Genomic DNA, 21,505 nt, shown 5'->3' with positions numbered 1-21,505 from the left:
TAGCACTTGAAAATAGAGCATCTTGTTTAAGTAAAGATGTTTCTTTTTGTGCTGCAGACTAATTCCTGTGCTTAAATTAATCTGGTGTCTTTTCGCCATGCCATGTTTTTAAGCTCCGTGTCCTGTTCTCCCACTCCACATCCCTTTCAGCAACCCGCTTATATTTCTGGTAACGCCTGTACTCTTCCATACAGCCACGTATGCGTAACAAATACGTAAGAGGTGGAGAGGGGAGTATTGCTGGTAAAACGGGGCTTAAGAAACTCCAAACCAAGGCATGTGTGATTGGGGTGCGTATTTTGTTTGGCTCGAGCTGTTCTTGCTGAGGGAGGAACCTTGGATCCCAGGATAGCCTTTCATCTCAGAAGGCTCCTGCGGCTTGAAGTGTATTCAAGAGCCGGAGATATGAACCTGTTTGAGGTCGAATGCTATTGACTCAATGACCCCAAACAATCAAAAACTTGACCAAAAATGTCTCGTGTTGCTGCTCTGCGCCCTTTCTGCAGACTCTGGAATCTGAAGGCCGTCACTACGACTGTGACTTCCTTCCCTTCATGGAGATCGGCAGCGTGGCCCACAAATACTACCTCATCAACATCCGTCTGCCCGTGAACGAGAGGAAGGGCATCAACGTGGGCATTGGGGAAATCAAGGATATCCGCCTCGTGGTGAGTGTCCATCTGGGCTCTGTCTGTCCTCGCCACCCCCGGCAGAGCGGCTGTGCCCCGTGATGCTGCGGTCGGCGAGGGCATCTCCCCTGGGACCGCTGCAGCTCGTTTCTTGGTTTCCTCTTAGATCCACAGCAAATGTCCTCCTCTCCATCGTGGGTGGCTCCTGCCTGCAAATTGCCTTTCTGCCTTCCCCAGTGATGCCCTCATCCGCTGGTCCCTTCTGAGGAGCCCTCCCCAGGCCTGGCGCAGGGTCACCCCCGCGCTGCCCGGTGACCACCGCTGGAGTTGGGCTCTTCCCACAGCTCCGAGACCCCCCCGTGTCCTCCCCACCACAGCCTGGCTGGGGTGCAGAGTCACAGAATCATTTTGGTTGGAAAAGACCCTCAGGATCATTGAGTCCAACCATTAACCCACCCCTGGCACTGCCCCATGTCCTGAGAACCTCATGTCCGTCTGTCCAACCCCTGCAGGGATGGTGACTCCAGCACTGCCCTGGGCAGCCTGTTCCAATGCCCCACAGCCCTTGGGGGAAGAAATTGTTCCCCAGATCCAACCTCAGCCTCCCCTGGCACAACTTGAGGCCGTTTCCTCTGGTCCTGGCGCTTGTTCCTGGGGAGCAGAGCCCGACCCCCCCTGGCTCCAAGCTCCTTTCAGGCAGGTCAGAGATCAGAAGGTCTCCCCTCAGCTCCTGTTCTCCAGCTGAACCCCCCAGAGTCCTCCACCTGATGAAGCCTCTCGCGATGGGAGCTCAGGAGGAGCTGAACAGCAGGGTTCGGGGGGGGAGCTGGTCTGTCTTGCAGCTGGCCGTGGCCACGCAGATGTTCGGGGGGCTGTCAGCTGTCCCTGCTCCTGCCCTCCCTTGAGGTTTGGTGGCCATGGGGTGCTCCCAGCTGGAGAAGCTCCCACCGCCGTCCCTCCGGCAGGAGCAGCGAGCCAGCCGGCTGCGGTGGCTGCAGACGGCGGTGGGAGGGCCTGTGTCTGGGGAAGTGCGTTCATCTGGCTGATGTGTTTCCCACCAGCGGTGACTTCACTTCAGGAGTATCTTGTTACTTGTCTGAGAGCAATTCTGCCAGTTTTTTCCACGCTGTGTCACAGTTCCCCCCTCTCGGCTGCTCTCCACCTCGCAGGGGAAGCTGTGCGTCTTGGCGTTTGTTTGCAGGACGTTTGAAGCTGGGGCCTGGGTGCTGGGTAGGCACTTGCTCCCTTTCTCGTGTTGTATCTTTCAAAGAGTAGCTGCACCTGCAAAAATGACCCGAGGCTGGAACAGCTCTTGTATGGGACAGGCTGAGAGAGTTGGGCTGTTCAGCCTGGAGAAAAGAAGCTCTGGGGAGACCTTATTGTACCTTTCCGTACTTGAAAGGGGCCGATGAGAAAGATGGGGACAGACTTTTGAGCAGGGCCTGTTGCGAGAGGATGAGGGGTGATGGTTTTAAACTAAAGGAGGGAGATTCAGGCTGGATATAGAAAGAAATTGTTGGCCCTGAGGGTGGTGAGAGCCTGGCCCAGGTTCCCAGAGAGGTGGTGGCTGAACCATCCCTGGAGACATCCCAGGCCAGGCTGGACGGGGCTCTGAGCAACCTGAGCTGGTGCAGATGTCCCTGCTCATGGCAGGGGGGGCACTGGGGGAGCTGGGGAGGGACCTGCAACACAAACTGTTCTGTGATTCTATGTGCTTGCATGTAGTGCCACATATATGTCTCTCCTGTAAGGAGCAGCACAGATTAACGATGTTAAACCTGCCCAGCGGTTACATTCCACCTTGGTTTTCCATAGGGCATCCATCAAAACGGAGGCTTTACAAAAGTGTGGTTTGCCATGAAGACCTTCCTCACCCCCAGCATTTTGATTATCATGGTCTGGTACTGGAGACGGATCACGCTGATGACACGCGCTCCCGTCCTGCTGGAGAAGTGAGTGGGGGCTCATGCGCTGGCCAGGGTGACCCTCGGGCAAGAGGACCTTGACCAACGTGGTCACTGCTCCCTGGCAGAGCCCATGTTTGGGAAGACAGGAGTGGTCTCTTCTCTGTCCCCTTCCTGTACCCAGGCACACTGGGAGCAGGAGACCCCCATAGCTTGTCTTTTCTTTCCCGTTAAACCCCCAGAGAATGAGCAGCTGCATTTGCCTGTAGCTGCTCAGCGGGTCTCAGCCCCAGAGGGTTTGCTGCCAGGAGGTGACATGCCACCACCTGAACGGTGCTGGATTTTCTTCTGTTGCTCTTCATGCACAGCTTTGGCTTCTGGGGCTCTGCATCCTGGCCTTGCAAAGTGGAAAGAGATGGTGTTTCTGCCTCTCCAGGGTCATCTTTGCTCTGGGAATTTCCATGACGTTCATTAACATCCCTGTGGAGTGGTTTTCCATTGGATTTGACTGGACTTGGATGTTGCTCTTTGGAGATATTCGACAAGGCATATTCTATGCCATGCTTCTGTCATTTTGGATCATCTTCTGTGGAGAGCACATGATGGTGGGTATGACAGAAGCAAAGGTGGTTTCCAGCCCCACCATCAACTTCCTTGTACATATTGAGTGTTGGAAACAACGCTGTGGGGACTTGCTCTGGGTGAGAGGACTTCACGGTAACTTGCTTTTCCTTTTACTCCTCCTCCCCGTCTCTTGACCCTCTGATTAGGACCAGAGCGAGCGGAATCGTCTCTCGGGGTACTGGAAGCAGGTTGGACCCATAGCTGTTGGCTCCTTCTGCCTCTTCATCTTCGACATGTGTGAGAGGTAGGTGCAGTGCTGCTCCCCAGGGCCAGCTGTCCCCAGCCACCTGCCACCATGGGGACCAGCAGCTTAACCCCCATGGCTGGATGCCCCATCTCGTGAAGCGAGAAAAAGCTCCTCTCAGTGCCCTGGAGCATCTCACAGCAGCATCTTGTCTCATAGGGCTGTAAATAAACATGTCCCACCTTGTCTCCTCCTTGCCTGAATGGGAAAGCAGCTCTTCCTAGGCTGCAGAGCGGATGTGGGGCTCTCTTACTGCAGCCTTTCCATACTTAGAAGGGGCTGATAAGAAAGATGGGGACAGACTTTTGAGCAGGGCCTGTTGGGATAGGACAAGGGGTGATGGTTTGAAACTAAAGGAGGGAGATTCAGGCTGGACATGAGGAAGGAATTGTTGGCCCTGAGGGTGGTGAGAGCCTGGCCCAGGTTCCCAGAGAGGTGGTGGCTGAACCATCCCTGGAGACATCTCAGGCCAGGCTGGACGGGGCTCTGAGCAACCTGAGCTGGTGCAGATGTCCCTGCTCGTGGCAGGGGGGGCACTGGGGGAGCTGGGAAGGGCCCTGCAACACAAACTGTCCTGAGATTCTCTGAGCCCCTTGGCTTCTGTGCAGCTGGGTGTTTTCTCTCCTCTTTGCAGGGGGGTGCAGCTGAAGAACCCCTTCTACAGTATCTGGACCACCGAAGTGGGCACAGAGCTGGCTGTATCCTTCCGCACAACTCCGGGCAGGAGGCGTCTTCTCCTGGCAGACACCTGGGGGGTGTGGGGAGCCCTCCTGCTTTGGGTAGACGGGGGCTGTGAGGGGCGCTCAGGCGCTGCGGGAGATGCTGGTGTCATTTGGAAGAAGCAGCCCTGGCAGTTTGGAGCTGGGGACCTCTGGGGACTGTGCTTGGGAAGTCACTGGAGAACTGAACCTCTGCACAAGGCGTTTGAGATCTGGGGGAAAGCACGAGGGATTTAGGTCCTGGGTGCCATCACTGTAACCCCAGAGGCTGTGCTGTCCCAGCAGCACCCACTTAACTTTCTCCCTCGGCCCCAGCTGCGATGGCATCTGCTCTGGGACCCTCCGTTCGCATTGCTGAGGCGTTTCCATGAATTGCTGGTTCAGGTCCTGCTGGCAGGTCTTGCTTTCACTGCCGCTAATTGGGATTACTGGGCTGAGATAAGCTAATGCGATTATTTCCCCTTTGGCAGCATCCAGCTCGGGTGCAGGAGCCTCCCTGGAGCCCGTGCTGGTTGGCGATGGCTTCCCAAATCCCAGCAGGTTTCGGAGGGGCAGGCATTTCGGTGGGTTGTCCCTCCTCAGTGCCGCACCGAGCGCTGGGGACATCGGAGCCCGTGTCCTCGCTCGCTCGCGGGCAGGCTGCTGTCCTGAGCGATCGCTGCCTGCTACAAGTTTAATTATGATCTTTAAGACAATATTAAAATATGTGAATTGCCTGAATAATGTTTGCTGTTATTTCTGTTTAGCTCATACCATTTTTTCTTAACCTGCGCTGCCCAGATGGCCTTTATTATCGTCGCGGGAATCTGCTTGTGTCTCTATTTTCTCTTCCTGTGTTTTATGGTCTTCCAAGTGTTCAGAAACATCAGTGGGAAGCAGTCAAGCCTCCCAGCCATGAGCAAGGCTCGCCGCCTTCATTACGAGGTAATGTCCCTCCTCATTGCACAGATTCTGTATTTTTAAAATGCATTTTTGACCTTAAAGTCTATATTGAGACCTTCTCTATCCATGTGGTCCTGAATTGGGAGATCTGATCTTTATTGGCTTTCTTGTGTTGCTCAAATCCCCTCAAGATTTTTTATTTGACTGTCATGAAGTTTCTTCTTTATTGGGTTTTTAGTCCCTCTGAAGTATTTTAAACTGTCAGGAGGGTATATAAGGAACCCCTCCTTTCTGATCAGTAGTTGCTGTCTCCCAGCTTACTGAACAGTATTGGAGGATAGAAGAAAATTGGCCAAACTACCATTTAAATTACTATGGGGGTATAAGCCCATCACTTCCCTGTGCCTCTGTTTCTCCTTATTAACGATTGTGTCTAATGGAAAGTGTTCCTAAAACCACCCTGTTTTTCCATGGTGTGAATTCAGATTTATGGGGTTGTCTCTTCTTAACCAAGTTGCAAGAGGGAAACCGTCCTGCTAGGATCAAAATGCGACATGTTCAGCCCATTATCCCCATTTTTAGCCTATGATTTTTTTAATCTTGTTTCTGTCCTAATTGTCTTTAACTGCTGCAAAACATTGGAGCTCGCTTCAAGTGTTGTTTCCATGGATGTGTAAATATTTGTTGCTAATGTTGTTCTGTTAAGTGATGGTCACTTCTGATTTAAACAAGTGCATTATCACCCATCAGGAACGCACATAAAAAAACTAGAAAATCAGACTTGAGAGAATGTGAACAAGATATTGAGCAATTTTTTCCACATTTCACTTTAGCAACAGGCACAGGACTTCAGCTCATATTGTAGAGCTGCTGGGGCCGTGCTCTTCGCGCAAACATCTGGCAAGCGTGAATCTGGTCTGGAAGAGTTAAATTAATAGTCATTTGTTGTCGCAGTGTGGCACAGTCATTACGCAGACACTGACATTTCCACCAAAGTTCCAGAAACAGGTTAAAAAAACCCAACACACACAAAACAAAACAAACCGAAAAGGATTTGTAAGTAAAAAATGTAAAACTAGTGAAAGCAAGTATGGTATGCAGTCAGATTCCCAGCCAAGGGAGCTTGAGCTATAGTTTGTTTTATAACGTACATTTTTCAGTAATAGCCAGCGTGATTTTGATGAGCGCTGGGAATGGCTGCGTTTTGTGGGCAGAGCGAGGAGGTGAGGATGAGGCTGGTCCCGGTGCCCGCTCTGTGGACGCGCCGGCTCGTCCTGCTCAGCCCCGCCAGCCTCACAGATGGTGGGTTTACAACAGCTGTGAGCAATCAGGCTGGAACCCACGGCTGACACTGACCTGCCTCCTCTGCCGTGTTATCTGGTGGTAAATCGGTCCCAAAAGCAGATGCAATGGAAAGGCAGAGCTGTCTGGATGTGCCCACCCCGCTGCAGCATCCCGGAGAGACGCAGATGTGTGGGGAGCGGAGAATATGGGCTGTCGCAGACACGGGGCAGGAGTGGGTGGAGGTTGTTTTGCTTTGGGGTTTCGTGGGTTGGACCCTTTTTTTCCTTTGCTCTTTTTTTTTTTTCTTTAATTTTGTTTTTATACTTGTGTCCTGTATATGCTAGAAAACAAATGGGTTTTGTGGATTCTGTTGGTGTGACCAGTGACATTTCTGTCTAAACAGGGGCTGATTTTTAGGTTCAAGTTCCTGATGCTCATCACCCTGGCTTGTGCGGCGATGACCGTCATCTTCTTCATCGTCAGCCAGGTGAGTGATCATAGAATCATAGAATCATTTTGGTTGGAAAAGACCCTCAAGATCATGGAGTCCAACCAATAACCTCACACAGTCACTGCCCCATGTCCTGAGAACCTCATCTCCGTCTGTCCAACCCCTCCAGGGATGGTGACTCCAGCACTGCCCTGGGCAGCCTGTTCCAATGCCCCACAGCCCTTTGGGGAAGAAATTGTTCCCCAGACCCAACCTCAACCTCCCCTGGCACAACTCGAGGCCATTTGATGGGACTGAGCTCCCTCTGAGAACATCAGCCTCCAGTTCCCTCACACTGACATCTTGCTGTTCAGATAAGACATGCCCATTATAAGCAGATAAGTTGCTTTTCAAGAAGTTGTTTTCATTTACTTGAAGCACTGCCATCAAATTGCTCAGGCTGAAGCCTCGACAAAGGCCTTTGGCTCAGGGTGAGGTTTGGGGCTCTGCTGTTTGAAATATCAGCCAACACACTTTAGTCATTTCTGAGAACTCAGCGAGAGGAAAATGTTCTGTTCGCATTGAAGAAATCTGGTGGCTTTATCTGCCCGCAGAGAAACAACAGAATTCAATCCTCCCTGGGCTGACTTTGCAATCCTGCTGTTTCCAACAGCCTCTGTACCTACTTATTGTGAGCCCTGATGCAATCTCTGTACAAATGAGCTCATATCGCTATTTAAATGTGCTCGGATGTTACTCCAAGTGACTTTTCAGATTGCGTCTGTCTCCAAGGTGTCATTTCTGGTTGTTCCTAAGCAGAGGCAGCTCATAGCTTTGGGAGAGCCCTGGGTGCAGCCTCGCATGTCCAATATTACCGAATTTTGGGTGCAGGAGCATTTGTCCCTCACTGCACCACTTATGCTTTGGGGTACATGCTGGGTCCCAATGCAAAATGCAGCAGCAGATGATTTTGCTCTTAAAAATCTGTTAGACTGAAGTGCTGGTTTGAGGAATGTCACTCGCAATTCATTTCATCACTGGCCATTAAATGACCATCGCTGTGTATGGGCGTAAAGCAAATCATCATGTTCACCTATTCCTTATAAGCTAGTTTAGCTTTTGTCTTTCCTCTTTATGTCTTTTTCTTTAATGGAAAGCCAGCATTTCAGTGCGACCTGTCTGCTGTCTTCAAGTAATATTAATATTGATGATATTTTCGCAAACCTTGACAAATCTCTGCATGCCTGAGGCTGCTGCTGTCAGCCTCAGCCCCTCTCGTAAGGTGGAAGCAGCAAGCAGGTATTCAGCACATGATCTCCTCGCGTTATTCATGCTGGTTTTCCTTGCATAAAAGCTCTATTTATAGAAGTCTGATGTTTTCAGATGTAACTAGTTGTCTCCTAGGTACTGCCCTTGATGTGGCAATCTTTGCTGAACACATCAGTTACGGCAGTGATACATCACACAAGATGAGAGATTTTGTCACGTTTAAGAATGATAAATCAAAGTTAAAGAAATCCTGGTGCAATCATTTTGTAAGGACCATTTTTCTCCTGCAGATGGAGACTGAAGAGGAGAATCCTCGCCTCACTTCACCGCATCACTGAATCTGTTGTTCTCCATTTACTCAATCCTGTTGAATTGATGCTGTTCTTATTGATTTACTCTAAGTCAGTGCTTTGGGGGGTGACTTCTGTATTTTTACAGAATTTGGTCTTGCTGACCGGCCTGTGCGTGTCTGCTTTCTCCTGGGCAGGTGACCGAGGGCCACTGGAAGTGGGGGGACATCACGATCCAGGTGAACAGCGCCTTCTTCACCGGCATCTATGGCATGTGGAACCTCTACGTCTTCGCCCTGATGTTCCTGTACGCACCGTCGCACAAGAATTATGGGGAAGACCAGTCGAATGGTAAATGCCTCGAAATGAGCTGGAGGCTGTCATGGAAGAAAGTGGTATAAAGTGTGTGATACCTTTTGTGCATTTTTTTTTTTTTTTTTTGCACCAAATTGTGTGTTCATAGAATCACAGAACAGTTTGGGTTGGAAGGACCTTCCCAGTTCACCCAGTCCAACCCCTGCCGTGAGCAGGGACATCTTCACCAGCTCAGGTTGCTCAGAACCTTAAAATGTTATGCCAAGGGTGGCTTGTTTTTCTTAGCAGACATTTAAATTAGTGACTAGGTTAAGACAGCTTTGAGGATTTAGCCAAGGTGTGTTAAACCTTCTAGGTGTTTTTCGTAGTTCTTAGCAGTGCCCAGCTGTAAGTGTGTAGTTCGAATGGAGAGACAAGGAAAGAAAACAATAGAAATCTGGGCAAATGGAGAATGGCAGTGCTGTTGGATTCCTTTATCCATAGCCTTCAGTAGCACAGAATTCATCCTTTGCCAATATGTTTGGATTTAAATAACTTTAAAGTAAAGCATTCATAGGAATGTTGTGTGTTCCATAGCTTGGGTAGCTCCTGAAAGCCTGGAGGGAATAAAACTGATCTTTTGCTTTCTAACTGTCAAATATTCTATTGTGAGCCCAGGCTGACGAAGTCACTTTTGCTTCTCAGGTGACCTGGGAGTCAGCAGCGGGGAAGAGCTCCAGCTGACCACCACCATCACCCACGCGGACGGCCCCACCGAGGTCTACAAGCTGGCTCGCAAGGAGGCTCAGGAGTGACGCGGAGGCGGCTCAGCCGGGACCCGGCGCGGGGTGACAGCGGGGACAGCACGAGGCTCCCCAGGAGGAGACCTCGCCAACCGCACCTGCTCCTCCAGCACCCCGAGTATTGTCACGGAGCGGTGATGCCGAGCAGAACGTTTGTAAACTCTTTAATACGGTGTAGTTATTCCTGGGGGGAGGGATATGTATATTGTGTTACACTCGAGCACGTAAAAACCCGCTAGAAAAAAGCACTAAGGTTGCAAAGTCGCCCGTTGGGAGGTCAGGAGGAGCCAGAGCTGGCGCAGGGCAGTTTTTCTTTGGCTGCCATGCGCCTGTGCATGAAGGCGGTGCAAGAAGCTCAGTCCATGAGCACATATTCAGTACTTCACGTCTTCTTGTGTGCAGCTTTAAGCAAGGTATGGGTTAAGATGGGAACTAAAGCCTCGTTGTAAAATCATTCAATTCTGCCATCTATAATTGTGTTGAACCTTGTTTGAGGTCTTTAGTACAGCCCTGCAGCAAACCTCTGTCACTTGAATGAAGCACAACTGGGGAAGAGAGTAGACTGTTTGTAATATATAAGATTTTAGTAGAAGCAGCAATGTGCTTTCTCAGTGTGTTTTACAGCTGTTTGTTAAATGCAGGGGAATAAAAAACTGGATGCCTGAGCCGAGCTGCGGGAGAAAGGGAGGCTCCTGTCCCGAGGTCCCAGCAGTGCCGCAGCCAGATCCTGCCTATTCTCAGCCTCTTTGGCTTCCTCTCCCTCTTGTCTTACTCCGTCTGACCTTTTTGTTGCGGCTCATTCATTTGCACGCTGCTCATGTGCCATGGGGAGAGCAGGAAGGCCGCGGGAGGGACGGTGTGTTCTCGCTGCCCAGGCAGTCCCACTCCTCCTCGCGCTGCCGGGATGGGGAATGCTTGGCAGAGCTGGATCCTTCCAGGGATTATCGGGCTTGAAAACATCCGCTTGTCCCGGCACCGACTTGGATATTTGCTTTTTGGAGCAAAAGCAGACAGTGAGGTTGCTCACCCCCACGCTGTGAGACTGTTGGCAGCATGAGGGGAGTGGGAACTGATATGGGATGGAGGCGTAAACTGGACCATGCTGGGGACCAGTTAAGAGAAGTGTTAATGAAGCGTGGCCAGAAGGGTCTTTGCTGCCCAGGGGAAACCTGGAGGACCCAGAGCGCCTCATCATCTGGCACTACTAAATGTCTGTGTTAACTGCCCGTAACACATAACTCAACCTCCCAGTTTAGTCCTTAAAAGATAAGAATGTGCTACTGGTGTCTGTTGCAGAGGGGTGAGAGATGAGGGAAGAGGGGTGGCTTCCCAAGCTGCTGACAGGCGTCATGGGTACCAGTAGAAACACCATCTGGGGAAAGAGAACACGATGTCCTTGGATTCTTAAAACTTCTGAAGTTACACATCAGTTTGTAGAGTACTAAGGCCGCAAAATGGAAGTATAATTGGGAAATATCAGAAGTGAGTTCACCTGTGAAACCTTAGTCCATCTCTAGCCAATGTATGGATTGTGACACGCAATTAAAGCCCATTGCGTGCTGGCTTTACCGTCACGTTCTGGTTCGCGAGTGAGTTTGGGCTCCGGTTTGCACCGGGAGGTGCTGGTCCGTCGCGATTCCCCTCCCAGCAAGCAGCTCGTCCCCGGTGCTGCCCCGCACACCCTGCACATCCAGCCCGCGCTGTGCACGGGCTGCAGCTCCGCTCAGCTCCAGCCGCCCCCGGCGCCACCGCAGCCACGGTAGTAACCAAATCCAGCACCAACTTGCTTTGCCTCTCGCTTTTCCTTCCCCATAGATAATCATGAGTCCTTTTGGTTGCTGGGAACCCCAATTTGTGCTCCACCGAATGGGTCTCTGATTGGGGTGTTGTGTTTTTAATTGGAGCTACTATTAAAAGAAAATATTGTTCTGTTCAGCCCCGCTGGGAGCCCCAGCTCCCCTGGCAGCATCTCAGCTGGGATGCGGTTTCGGAGCCGAGGAATGCTGAACGCATCGCTCCCAGCGATGTCCCTCGTGTGCTGCTGTGTCTGAGCATGCAAAGTCCCTGTGGCACAGAAAAAGTGCTGAGCACCACTCAAGGAGTTGGCTTGGGGTGATTTTTGGATACTTGAACTGGAAGACTAATAATTTTTTATAAGTTGGGGGTTTTGGTTTTTGGGGTTTTTTTGTGGTGGTTTTGTTTTTCGTAAAGTGGGATGATGATGCCTCTCTACCGAAAGGAAATGTAGTTTAAAAGGGAAAAAAAAAAAAAAGCAAAATGATAAAAAGGAGTGTGCACACTTATGTGGATTAAGTGCTGGGACTGCACCTTCAACATGGATGGCAAAATGTAACTTGTAAGCAGTTAACATAAGGAAAACAAATACTAGTAGGTAAAGCAGTGTTCTACTCGTAGTAGTTGTTCCATTACAAAGTGAATTAAATTAATGCACATCATCATAACACCAGCATGTTCCTGGCTGAGTGCTCGACTTTGCAACTTCAACGTGCTTTTTACATTGGGCTCTTACGTGATATTTATGTTGTTCCGATAGATGTGTCCGTGGTTTCTTTTACAGCTTAGTATAGCGTTGCGTTTTGTAAAGGCTCCTTACAAATGGGGAATTGCAGCTTTAAAACCAAATTTTGTGTCAAAACTAACCATTTGTTTACGGGACACATGTATGTGTGCGTGCGCGCGTGTGTTTTTTTATTTCTTAATTCCTAAGCCCTACTCATATGTCTGAGAAATAGTTCCTGGGTCTTATTAAGCTATATCCTTTTTTTGTTTAGGTTGAGTTCAGTTTTTACAGAATGCTTTAAGCAACCTGGAAAATGTGTAGTTTTGTTAATTTAAATAAAATATACAATATTGTGGATTTGTGGTCGGCCTGCTTCACTGACCAAGGAATCGTAGCTCTTGTGCTGTGATCTCGTTTGCTTTTATTTGGTCTTTTACTTTGGGTGGTTGCAAGTTGCACAACTTGTTGCTGAGGAAAATGATTGAAAATTTGATGACAATAGATTAACTTTGATACCGACAGCTTGAAGTTCCCATTGCAATAGGGGCTGCCTTGATACAATGGCACATGAGAGGTGGGGGGAACCGGGCTGCCGAGTTTTAGGCAGAGCCTGCAGCTCCATTTCTGCTGCAGCTTCTCTGCCCCAGCAAGGAACTGGGGCTGCTTGAAGATGAACTAGAAGCAGTACAGCACTTTCTGGATCTAACGAATTTCAAAAGAGCAAATTCATGAATTTTAAATAACTCTAAAACACTGCCACCCTCCCACACAGTTTCTCCTCCTAGGTTACTTGTTCTGGCTTTTTGCTGGCTGGGGAGAGCTCTGCCCTGGCAGGGCTTGGCTGCCCTCTGCTGCCACAGAACATGGCTTTCGGACATTAAAACACAAAATAAATTCCTCACTTCTAAAAATGTGTGAAATTTGCTGATGTGCAGAAGTTCCTATTACCTCCAAGTTGCTGCCCAGCATCAGAGCTGTCCCAGGAGCTTTGTGGGTCTGCGCCATTGGGCAGGGACATGGCAAGAACTGGAGAGGAATGGGAAAAACCTGGGGCTTTCTTTAAAAGGCTGTTTGGTGTTGCCACGAGCTGCCGACTTCAGCAGGAGAAGGGAAATGGGTTATAATAGACTTCTGTGGGTGAGCTGGGGACCACAATTTTGAGGTCAGCAAAGGGTCTTTGGTTGGAAAAGTTTTTCTCATTGGACCACTTTCTGCATTTTCTCAGAAGTCTGGGACCAGAGTCTTTTTTTTTTTTTTTTTTTTTTTTTTTCTCTCTGATGCTGATTTGTGACTGAAGAGCAAAGCAAGGAGCTGCCACAAGAAGTCTGTGCTGTGATTCTGTAGCGATGTTCGGGGAGGTACTGGGGATGCCCATCCTGCTGGCAGGGTACGTTAGCTCTGGGACAGGCTCAGGGAAGGGTGACAAAAATGATGGCAAGTCAGGTGGCTGCGTCTCGCCACATGCATGACAAGGGGTGATGGTTTAAAACTGAAGGGGGGAGATTCAGGCTGGACATGAGGAAGGAATTGTTGGCCCTGAGGGTAGTGAGAGCCCGGCCCAGGTTGGCCAGAGAGGTGGTGGCTGAACCATCCCTGGAGACATCCCAGGCCAGGCTGGACGGGGCTCTGAGCAACCTGAGCTGGTGCAGATGTCCCTGCTCATGGCAGGGGGGGCACTGGGGGAGCTGCAACACAAATTGTTCCATGATTCTGTGCCTGCTGGCCACAGGCTCCGGCAGCAAGGCTTGCGGGATGGACCTGGCTCATGTTTCCCAGCTTAAAAATGGAAGAAGCTACTTGTGACGGGCTTTGATCTCCCAGCGGTGATCTGAGACTGTCCCCAGTCTCCAATGGTGCTGATGAACACTGGTGAGATGGAGGTGCTGGTGTTTTCTCCTTGTCCTTTTCAATCCGCTCCCAGCAGTCCCCAGATAATTAATATTTTGTGGGACACTGAAACAAGTTCCCGTCTCCCACTACAAATCCTGTAGCTTAAGGCTATTGTGTGGGATTTCATTATGATGAAAATAAAGCATTGGCTGTATCGCTGGGGAAAGAATTGCAGGAGACTGAACCGTAGGAGATGAGATGTACAGAGCTGGGGACTGCGGCTCACATCCGCTCCCGTTCTTATTATAAATGACTGTCACGCCTGCTCTGAAAGATGAGACACAGTCGGTACATTTTTATTGGGGTAAAATAAGGAATAACAGCGACAGATTTATTTTTGGAAGGCTTTTGCCCTGTGCCTGGCACAAGGCCTTGTCACGGGTCTGCTTTCCCACTTAGCACCTGACATTACACCACACAAAAGCCAATAGCTCTTTCAGTTTTTCCCTTGTCAGAGAGTATTATAGGAAATCAATACAAATTTCAGGCTTTAGATCCAGAGTTTTAAATAAAATACAAGACCTCGTCATGGCTGTAGCTGTTGGCACCTTCTGCCTCTCCATCTCTGACAAGGGTAAGAGGAAAATCCTCTGCTCGGCCCGGCTGCGATGGCATCTGCTCTGGGACCCTCCGTTCGCTGCCGTCACTCGGGGACACGTCGCTGAGGCATTTCCATGAGTCGCTGGTTCAGGTCCCACTGGCAGGTCTTGCCTTCACCACTGTTAATTGGGATTACTGGGCTTCACATGATTAATGAACAACGGGATAAAATCTCCCGGATAGCATCAGCTCTTTGCATAGTTGCGATCAGCAGCTGCGATTACAGCATTAATCTCCTATGTAAAAGAAGTACAGTTTATTAGAACTTATTTCTGTCCCTTTGTATTAAGCATGAAGCAATGTTGCTTAATGTGCTGTTAGAGAGATGTGGTTTATTCTCCTGTTTTAATTTTCTTCATTATTTTTAGTAGCAGTATGTCATTATTATTTCAGACAGGAGCTTTCAAAGCAGCTCAGAGCAACTGGGCGCCTTCCTGGTCTCAGTTATCGTTCCCGTTATTTTTGGTGTTTCTGAGTACCTTGCGAAAGTTGAGTGTTCTGCTTACAGGCTGTGCAGCTGAGCTGAGAATGAGCCCTGATCCTTATGGGCAGCTGACTTGGAGATAACTCGCTTCTGCATCTGAAACAGCTGGCCCGGTAGCTGAGCATCTGCTTTCATTTTCCCCTGGTAAATAACGCAGTGAATGATGACAGGACTTGACAGGGCTTCATGTTAAGATTGAAGCTCCTTGAGAAAATCCTCTGGGCTTTTTGTGTTGGACAAAAAAATCCAGAGCTGTATGAAACAGGTCCAAAGATCCTTTTTTTTTTTTTTCAGCCTGGGATTGGAGACAGGCGTTACAAGGCTGCTCGGTAAGGATAGAAGCACTTCAAAATAGATGGGAGAATACCATGGAGTCGGTGAGGCAGCATCAGAGAAATAAGAAACGATAACCTGAAAAAAACAGAAATGGTTTTGGAGAAATAAGCTTGGGGAAGGACTGAGAAATGTTCCGTCCGCAAGTGCTCACTAACGCTTTAGGTGCTGCTGTACCTGCCACAGGGAGGTTTGGCTACAGATCGAAATTGCTTAAGCGCTTTACGAAGTTGGAAACACAAATGGGAGCGATATCGCTGCAGCAGATGCAGGTTTGGGAACAGATGCTGTGATGCTGGGGGTGGGACAGCCAGGGGGTTTCTACCCAAGTGTCCTTGTGCAGTGGGAAAGAACCGGGGCCACCAGAAGTCAGGATGTGACCAGGTTGTATATGATCCAGAGGTGACCCCAGGCATAAATGGTTCATGAAATGCATTCATTTTTAGTAGGTTAAAAATGCGCGGTGGGCAGAGACGTGACAGCAGGAACATGAGGAAGCACAACGAGGGCAAACAGGGCAGGAGAAACAGGCAGAAAACTTCTGCCCTTCACCATCAGAAGCCTTCCAGTTTGTTTGTTTTTTCTTCAAAGCAAGGAGAGACTACCCAGAAAGGGAAGCATTGTCTTCAGCTGTCAGAAATTCGCCTACTAATACACGAGGAGCAGTATCAGAGCCTGACACAAGGACATGCCTGCGCTGACGGATTCTGGACCCATCAAATGCCACTCTGATGGTGACACGGGACCTGCTGTGGGTGGCTAATTAGCAGCAGTACCAACGTGTCTCTGTCTTATCTGCAGATTCTCAGTTATTCTTTAGTTTTCCAGCAGCACTGGGGGGATCGCAGCTGCCACTGCGCTGACGGGGAAGGTGTGATGGAACAAACCACCTCCTCAAGCAAAGTCACATCTGCTCTGCCCGAGTCACTGCTCAGCACAAAGATGGACTCGTGTCCAGTAAGGCAGGTACTGGTGTGGGCAAAAGCTTCCTCCAGCATCAGGAAGAATGAAAACTATTCAGAAGCCTTGAGAAAAGGGCAAGCTGACACCAACATGTTTCTGCAGGAGAAGAGAGGTGGTGGATGTCCCACCCCTGGGGACACCCCAGGCCGGGCTGGACGGGGCTCTGAGCAACCCAGCAGGTCAGGTGTATTGGAGACTTGCAGAAACTGGATTTTGGGATAGGGGAAAACTAGCTTTAGCAATGAAAATCATGCTTTTGTCAACATTTTCTCCTCTTTGGACATACTCCCTCTGTTCCAGGATTTGTCCGAGGCTACCTAGAAGCACATTGCTCTCCAGCTCCTGTACAAGTGTAAGCAGATTTATAGAGCTTTTATACTGGGAATGCAATTGCATTAAAAGTTATAGGCTACATGTGTCTTTCCTCTTTCAGTTACCGTATTCATTTAATTACTCTCTAAGTCATCAGCAGGATTCAAATCCAGGCTACCTTAACCTCCTCCACTTGGCTTTTACGGCTGCTCCCGGGTGTTCTGGATCCGTTAGTGTCACTGCGGCAGAGCAATGTCCCACAAGGGAGTGATCCTTCATTCCTCCGGCTCCAAGATCCCCAGGAAGGCCTGTGACAAACATCCCCAAAAGAGATTTAACTCTTCAGTTTACAGACTTGAGCGTGCCCCAGCCAGAACCTTGCGTACTCATCCCAGACCGCAAGCAGCGGCATCGCCCTTCTGCGACTAGGATGTAATTATGGCTTTGGAAACCAGGGGTTATTAAGCACCGTGTGTTGGGACAAGCAATTATTTCTTCGAGAGCTTAGGCTGTGAAAGAGACGGTCGCCGCCGGTCTGCACGGGGAGCGCAGGAGGAGCAGGGGACAGGGCGGACAAGCTTGCTGTCCAAGATGTGCCACCAAAGGGACATGCAGAAGTGTGTGGTTGGGGTGGACAGGAGGCCAGGTGGTCTGCAGGAGATGCTGAGGAGAACCATGTCCCTGTAGACTTTCAGAAGTATTTTATTTGCCCCTTTTAGAGCTGTTATTCCCTAAGTCAGGGCCTGTAGCCCACAGAATCGGGGGAAACATCTACTTGATGGTCTTTAACCATGTTTTCAGTTACAACTTCTGTGAAGGGGGGAAAAGCTCTGGACCGTCCCCTCCTGAGGCTGGTGGCACAGGGAGGTCCTCAGGCGGGTGTACCGGTCGCTTCAGCTGCAGAGTTTGTCCTGCTGTGGTTTAATAATAAGAAAAGTGTGAATCTTTGCAAAAGGGTTCCTGCCACGGGCAGGGACACCTGCACCAGCTCAGGTTGCTCAGAGCCCCGTCCAGCCTGGCCTGGGATGTCTCCAGGGATGGTTCAGCCACCACCTCTCTGGGAACCTGGGCCAGGCCCTCACCGCCCTCACCGTGAAAAGTGGAAGCTCTGGTCCAAGATGGAGTTCGCACTCAGAAAAAAAACCCACAGCATTCTAGAGAAAAAATTAGGAGAATTCTCATCCGGGCAACGCATCATCCTGGTCACAGTCAGACACGGGGATGGTTTTAATGGTCACGGTGGGAGATGTTGCTGTTAGTACAAGCTAAGATGGGCTGTCCCGACGATCGGGGCTGAACAAATGGCGCTTGTCAACCTGACAAACGTTGAACCTCTGCTCCCAGGCTGGTGCCCTCAAGCCCTCCCAGCCTCTGGGGCCAGGAGCTGGGGAGGAGAGCCGACCCCTGCCAGCGCGCCCGGCACAGGCAGACGCGCGCTGCGGGGCTGCTGGGGCGGTTTGCCATCACCAGCTGGTAATTGTCTACATTAAACAGCTAACTAATGAGCCAGGCTCAGTCCCTGAGGTCAGTGTAGCCCCTCTCTGGGTGCAGCGGGGTGCATGGGGCCGGTGGGAGGCTCTGGGGAAGCAGGTTTGGGGTCCGCCTGGCAGCCCGGGGGCCATCGCTCCTCAGCTCTCCCGCTGAGGGCCGGCCGCCATCTTGGGGCGGGAGGGCGGGCGCGGGCTGGGCCTCGGCGGGGCTGCGGCGCCGTGGGCGGCAGCGGGGCGCCCTCTGCTGCCCGCCATGCCGGCGGCTCGGCCGCAGGGGCGTGAGGAGAAGCCGGGGGGCGGCGGGAGCGGCCGCCGCGGGCCCGCTTCTCTCGTCCCCGGGCCGTTCTGGAGGGGTGGCAGCGGGGACATGTCCGCCTTCCCCTGTCAGGCTCCGGCTCTGCCCTCGGAGAGGGTGTGCGGAGAGATGGCGTTTGGGGAAATTCCTCGTAAACGAGGAGAAGTGCAACTTGGCGATTGTGAGATGTAACTCTTTATTTGCCAAATCGGAGGACCTTAAGGGCCCAAAGGTTTGGTGGCTTCTCCGGGGGAGGGGATCCCAGGTCACCCCTGCCGGTTTTAAGGGCAGTGGGGGTGGAAAGCTGACCCGTGTTTTTTAAGTTTTGAAATAAAATAATTCCCGGCTGTGAGCGGGGAGTGCGCAGGCTGGGAGGGAGCCAGCAAGGGCTGTCAGGCCGGGGGGCCGGGGCAGGCGCTGGGGGCCGTGGACGGACAGAGACGCCTCCCTTTGCGCACGGAATGGAGCACCCAAACTGGGCTTTATCGCCAGATCCAGGTTGTTGATCGCTTATTTATTTACGAGGATTTTTTTTTTTTTTTTTTTTTTTTTTTTTTTTTTTTTTTTGGAGGGGAAGGTTGGGGTTTATGTTGCTTTCGAGGCAGGAGGGGCAGGGGCTGGGAGGGGCAGCCCGGTGGGAGCCCGCGGGTGGGTGGGTGGGTGGATGGACGAATGGATGGATGGACGGACGAATGGACAGACGGACGGATGGATGGATGGACGGACAGACGAATGGATGGACGGACGGACAAATGGATGGATGGATGGATGGAGAGCGATCCAGCAGCCCCAAGAGCACCCGAGGTGTGGAGCGGGGAGCTCCGGGGGCAGGAGGAGGAGCGGAGGGCGGCGGGCACGGTTTCCCTGCTGCCGGGAGGCGGTTTCAGCCCTGTCTCGCCAGCCAGGGGAGCGGATGGCTACAGGTGAAGGCGTTTGCTCTTCTCCTAACGTTCAATTGCGCGTGGGGTGTGTGTCTTAGGAGGATTGTGGTTTATTTCTCTTTAAGGCAAGAAAAAAGGATGGGAAGGGGAGTGGCTTGTTTAAATGCTTATTTCAATAACGTGCTGTAAAATTACTGAGATAGTGTAACGATTTCTTTGCCTTTCTCCCTGCTCCTCTCTTTCCTTTTGCACCCCTCCCTCCTCCTTCTCCACAGGCCAGCGCTGCGTAAACTTGAAGAACTCGGGCTCTTTCAGTTAAAATCTTCGCTTGCAGCACAGCAAGCATGCCTGAACAAAGCAATGACTACAGGGTGGTTGTGTTCGGAGCAGCAGGGGTTGGCAAAAGCTCCTTGGTCCTCCGTTTTGTGAGGGGGACTTTCAGGGAAACCTATATCCCCACGATCGAAGATACGTACCGGCAGGTGATCAGCTGTGACAAGAGCATCTGCACCCTCCAGATCACAGACACCACGGGAAGCCACCAGTTCCCTGCCATGCAGCGGCTGTCGATATCCAAAGGGCACGCTTTCATCTTGGTGTACTCTGTCACCAGCAGGCAGTCCATGGAGGATCTTCAGCCCATCTTTGACCAGATCTGTCAGATTAAAGGGGACATCCAGAAAATCCCCATCATGTTGGTGGGTAACAAAAGCGACGAGACGCAGAGGGAGCTGGATGCCAGCGAGGGGCAAGCGTTAGCCAGCAAGTGGAAGTGCTCCTTTATGGAGACGTCAGCCAAGATGAACTACAACGTGCAGGAGCTCTTCCAGGAGCTCCTGAATCTGGAGAAGAGGAGGATGGTCAGTCTCCAGGTGGACGGGAAGAAATCCAAGCAGCAGAAAAAGAAAGATAAACTGCAAAGCAAGTGCTCTGTTATGTGATTGACTTTGGCTGGGCTCGCACCGGTGCGTGGTGTAATCGGAGCAGGGACTCCCACGGAAAATACATTTCTGCTGGAGGTTTCAGAGAAATCTGTGCCTTAGAGGGCTGCTGCTTTTCCTGAAAATCTCTGCTGGATTATTTGATGTGTTGGTTTTAAAGATAATGGCTTTCTGCATGTTTATTTTTTTTAAACAATAAATGTTAAATGTCAGCAATTACATGTGACGGGAAGTTTTTAATACCAGAAGTTTACAGAAGAGAAAAATATCAGTCAGAAACATCTCCATTCCTGTGAGTACATTCTGGTTTTTAAGTATTTCCAGCCTATTAGCTCGAAAGAAATCAAAATGTCTATAATAATGTGTATACTTCAAAAATTGTTTTCAGGAATCTATTGACCAGGGCAAATCTTTAACAAAGCTGGGCATCTGCACTGCAAATGAACACAGATGTTGTTTCAGGTGCTTACGTTCTTGGCAGACAGACTGGCTTGCGTACCAAAGACACAGTTTTTGTATGGTAGAATTTAAGTTTTCCTGTGTGCTGTGCAATTCCCGAGACGTCTGTGTGTGATTCCAGCTATACCTGTATATAATCAGGCTGTTTGCTTTTTTACCCCCTCTACTCTGACTTCCCCTGTTCCCTGAGGCCGGAGGGTCCACGTGCTCTGGCTCCAAACCAGGCGTGATTCTCAGTGTCCTTAACCATGAGCCGCCTCCTTCAGGAAGGTGAGCAGGGTGCTGTAAGTACCAGGTGATGTCAGAGCTGCTTATCTTGGCAATTCACCTTTTCTTTCTCAACTGTCAGTCTGGTTTTGTGTGTGGCTGAAGCTACTTTTGCCTGGAGTTCTCCTAGATTTTTTTTCCCTTATTTCATCCACGTTACCTGGGTTTTGAGACTTAAAACAACTCGGTTCAGGTAACACTGCTTCAAGAAGAAAAATCTACACCTGCAAGCTGCATGTTTAAAGCAAACTCCTCTCTGATGGAAACTTTTAGCAGATAGTTCGCACAACTGAACAGACTGGACACATGGGCTTAGTCTGTCTCTTGTCTCCCTCACACTTTGTTTGGGGGTTTTTTTGGCATGATAAGCTTCATCTGCAGTGCATGGTCAAGAAAGATTTCAAGAAAATAAGTGCAAGTATTTGCTATCAGCCTATGTTGTAATGTACTTTATGTATTAGTACCAGCAGAAGACTGTCAGGACTTCAGTGTTGCACTGTAGGTTTGATTTTTACACAGCAACACAGTCTTGACACAAGAGACATGGGAGAGGGGAATGCTGCTTTTTATAGCACTTTTCTAGTGAAGCGATTTTATTGTTGAACAAAATATGGAACAGGAGATGCTGGAAAGTACATTCCCTTTCTTAGTTTGCAAGCGTTAGTGCCTATTAATAACTGCTGGTTTCTACATAAGA

The 21,505-nt window shown here is 50.2% G+C and overlaps 2 protein-coding genes across 2 annotated transcripts in view; both read left to right on the top strand.

The window, feature by feature from the left end:
* WLS (Wnt ligand secretion mediator) overlaps nucleotides 1–12,248 on the top strand; it is a 39,218-nt gene extending 26,970 nt beyond the window's left edge. The window contains exons 4-12 of the mRNA XM_065656697.1: nucleotides 507–668; nucleotides 2,445–2,581; nucleotides 2,970–3,138; nucleotides 3,304–3,401; nucleotides 4,036–4,099; nucleotides 4,901–5,044; nucleotides 6,690–6,773; nucleotides 8,473–8,626; nucleotides 9,275–12,248. Of these exons, the coding sequence (XP_065512769.1) occupies nucleotides 507–668; nucleotides 2,445–2,581; nucleotides 2,970–3,138; nucleotides 3,304–3,401; nucleotides 4,036–4,099; nucleotides 4,901–5,044; nucleotides 6,690–6,773; nucleotides 8,473–8,626; nucleotides 9,275–9,384 (1,122 nt within the window). The 3' untranslated portion in view covers nucleotides 9,385–12,248. The remainder of the gene's footprint in view (nucleotides 1–506; nucleotides 669–2,444; nucleotides 2,582–2,969; nucleotides 3,139–3,303; nucleotides 3,402–4,035; nucleotides 4,100–4,900; nucleotides 5,045–6,689; nucleotides 6,774–8,472; nucleotides 8,627–9,274) is intronic.
* Nucleotides 12,249–18,691: 6,443 nt separating this feature from the next.
* DIRAS3 (DIRAS family GTPase 3) lies at nucleotides 18,692–20,221 on the top strand. The gene is made up of 2 exons (XM_065657018.1): nucleotides 18,692–18,758; nucleotides 19,417–20,221. The coding sequence occupies exon 2, from the start codon at nucleotides 19,486–19,488 to the stop codon at nucleotides 20,080–20,082; it is 597 nt and encodes a 198-aa protein (XP_065513090.1). The 5' UTR covers nucleotides 18,692–18,758; nucleotides 19,417–19,485; the 3' UTR covers nucleotides 20,083–20,221.
* Nucleotides 20,222–21,505: the final 1,284 nt, after the last annotated feature.

Source organism: Caloenas nicobarica, chromosome Z, assembly GCF_036013445.1.
Source record: "Caloenas nicobarica isolate bCalNic1 chromosome Z, bCalNic1.hap1, whole genome shotgun sequence".
Lineage (NCBI taxonomy): Eukaryota > Metazoa > Chordata > Aves > Columbiformes > Columbidae > Caloenas > Caloenas nicobarica.
The sequence above is the reverse complement of the archived record's forward strand: the minus strand, read 5'-3'. Positions and strand labels throughout refer to the sequence as shown.

Bases quoted from the DNA above. Each gene is read 5' to 3' on its own strand.
- DIRAS3 (XM_065657018.1), top strand. From the start codon at position 19,486: ATGCCTGAACAAAGCAATGACTACAGGGTGGTTGTGTTCGGAGCAGCA.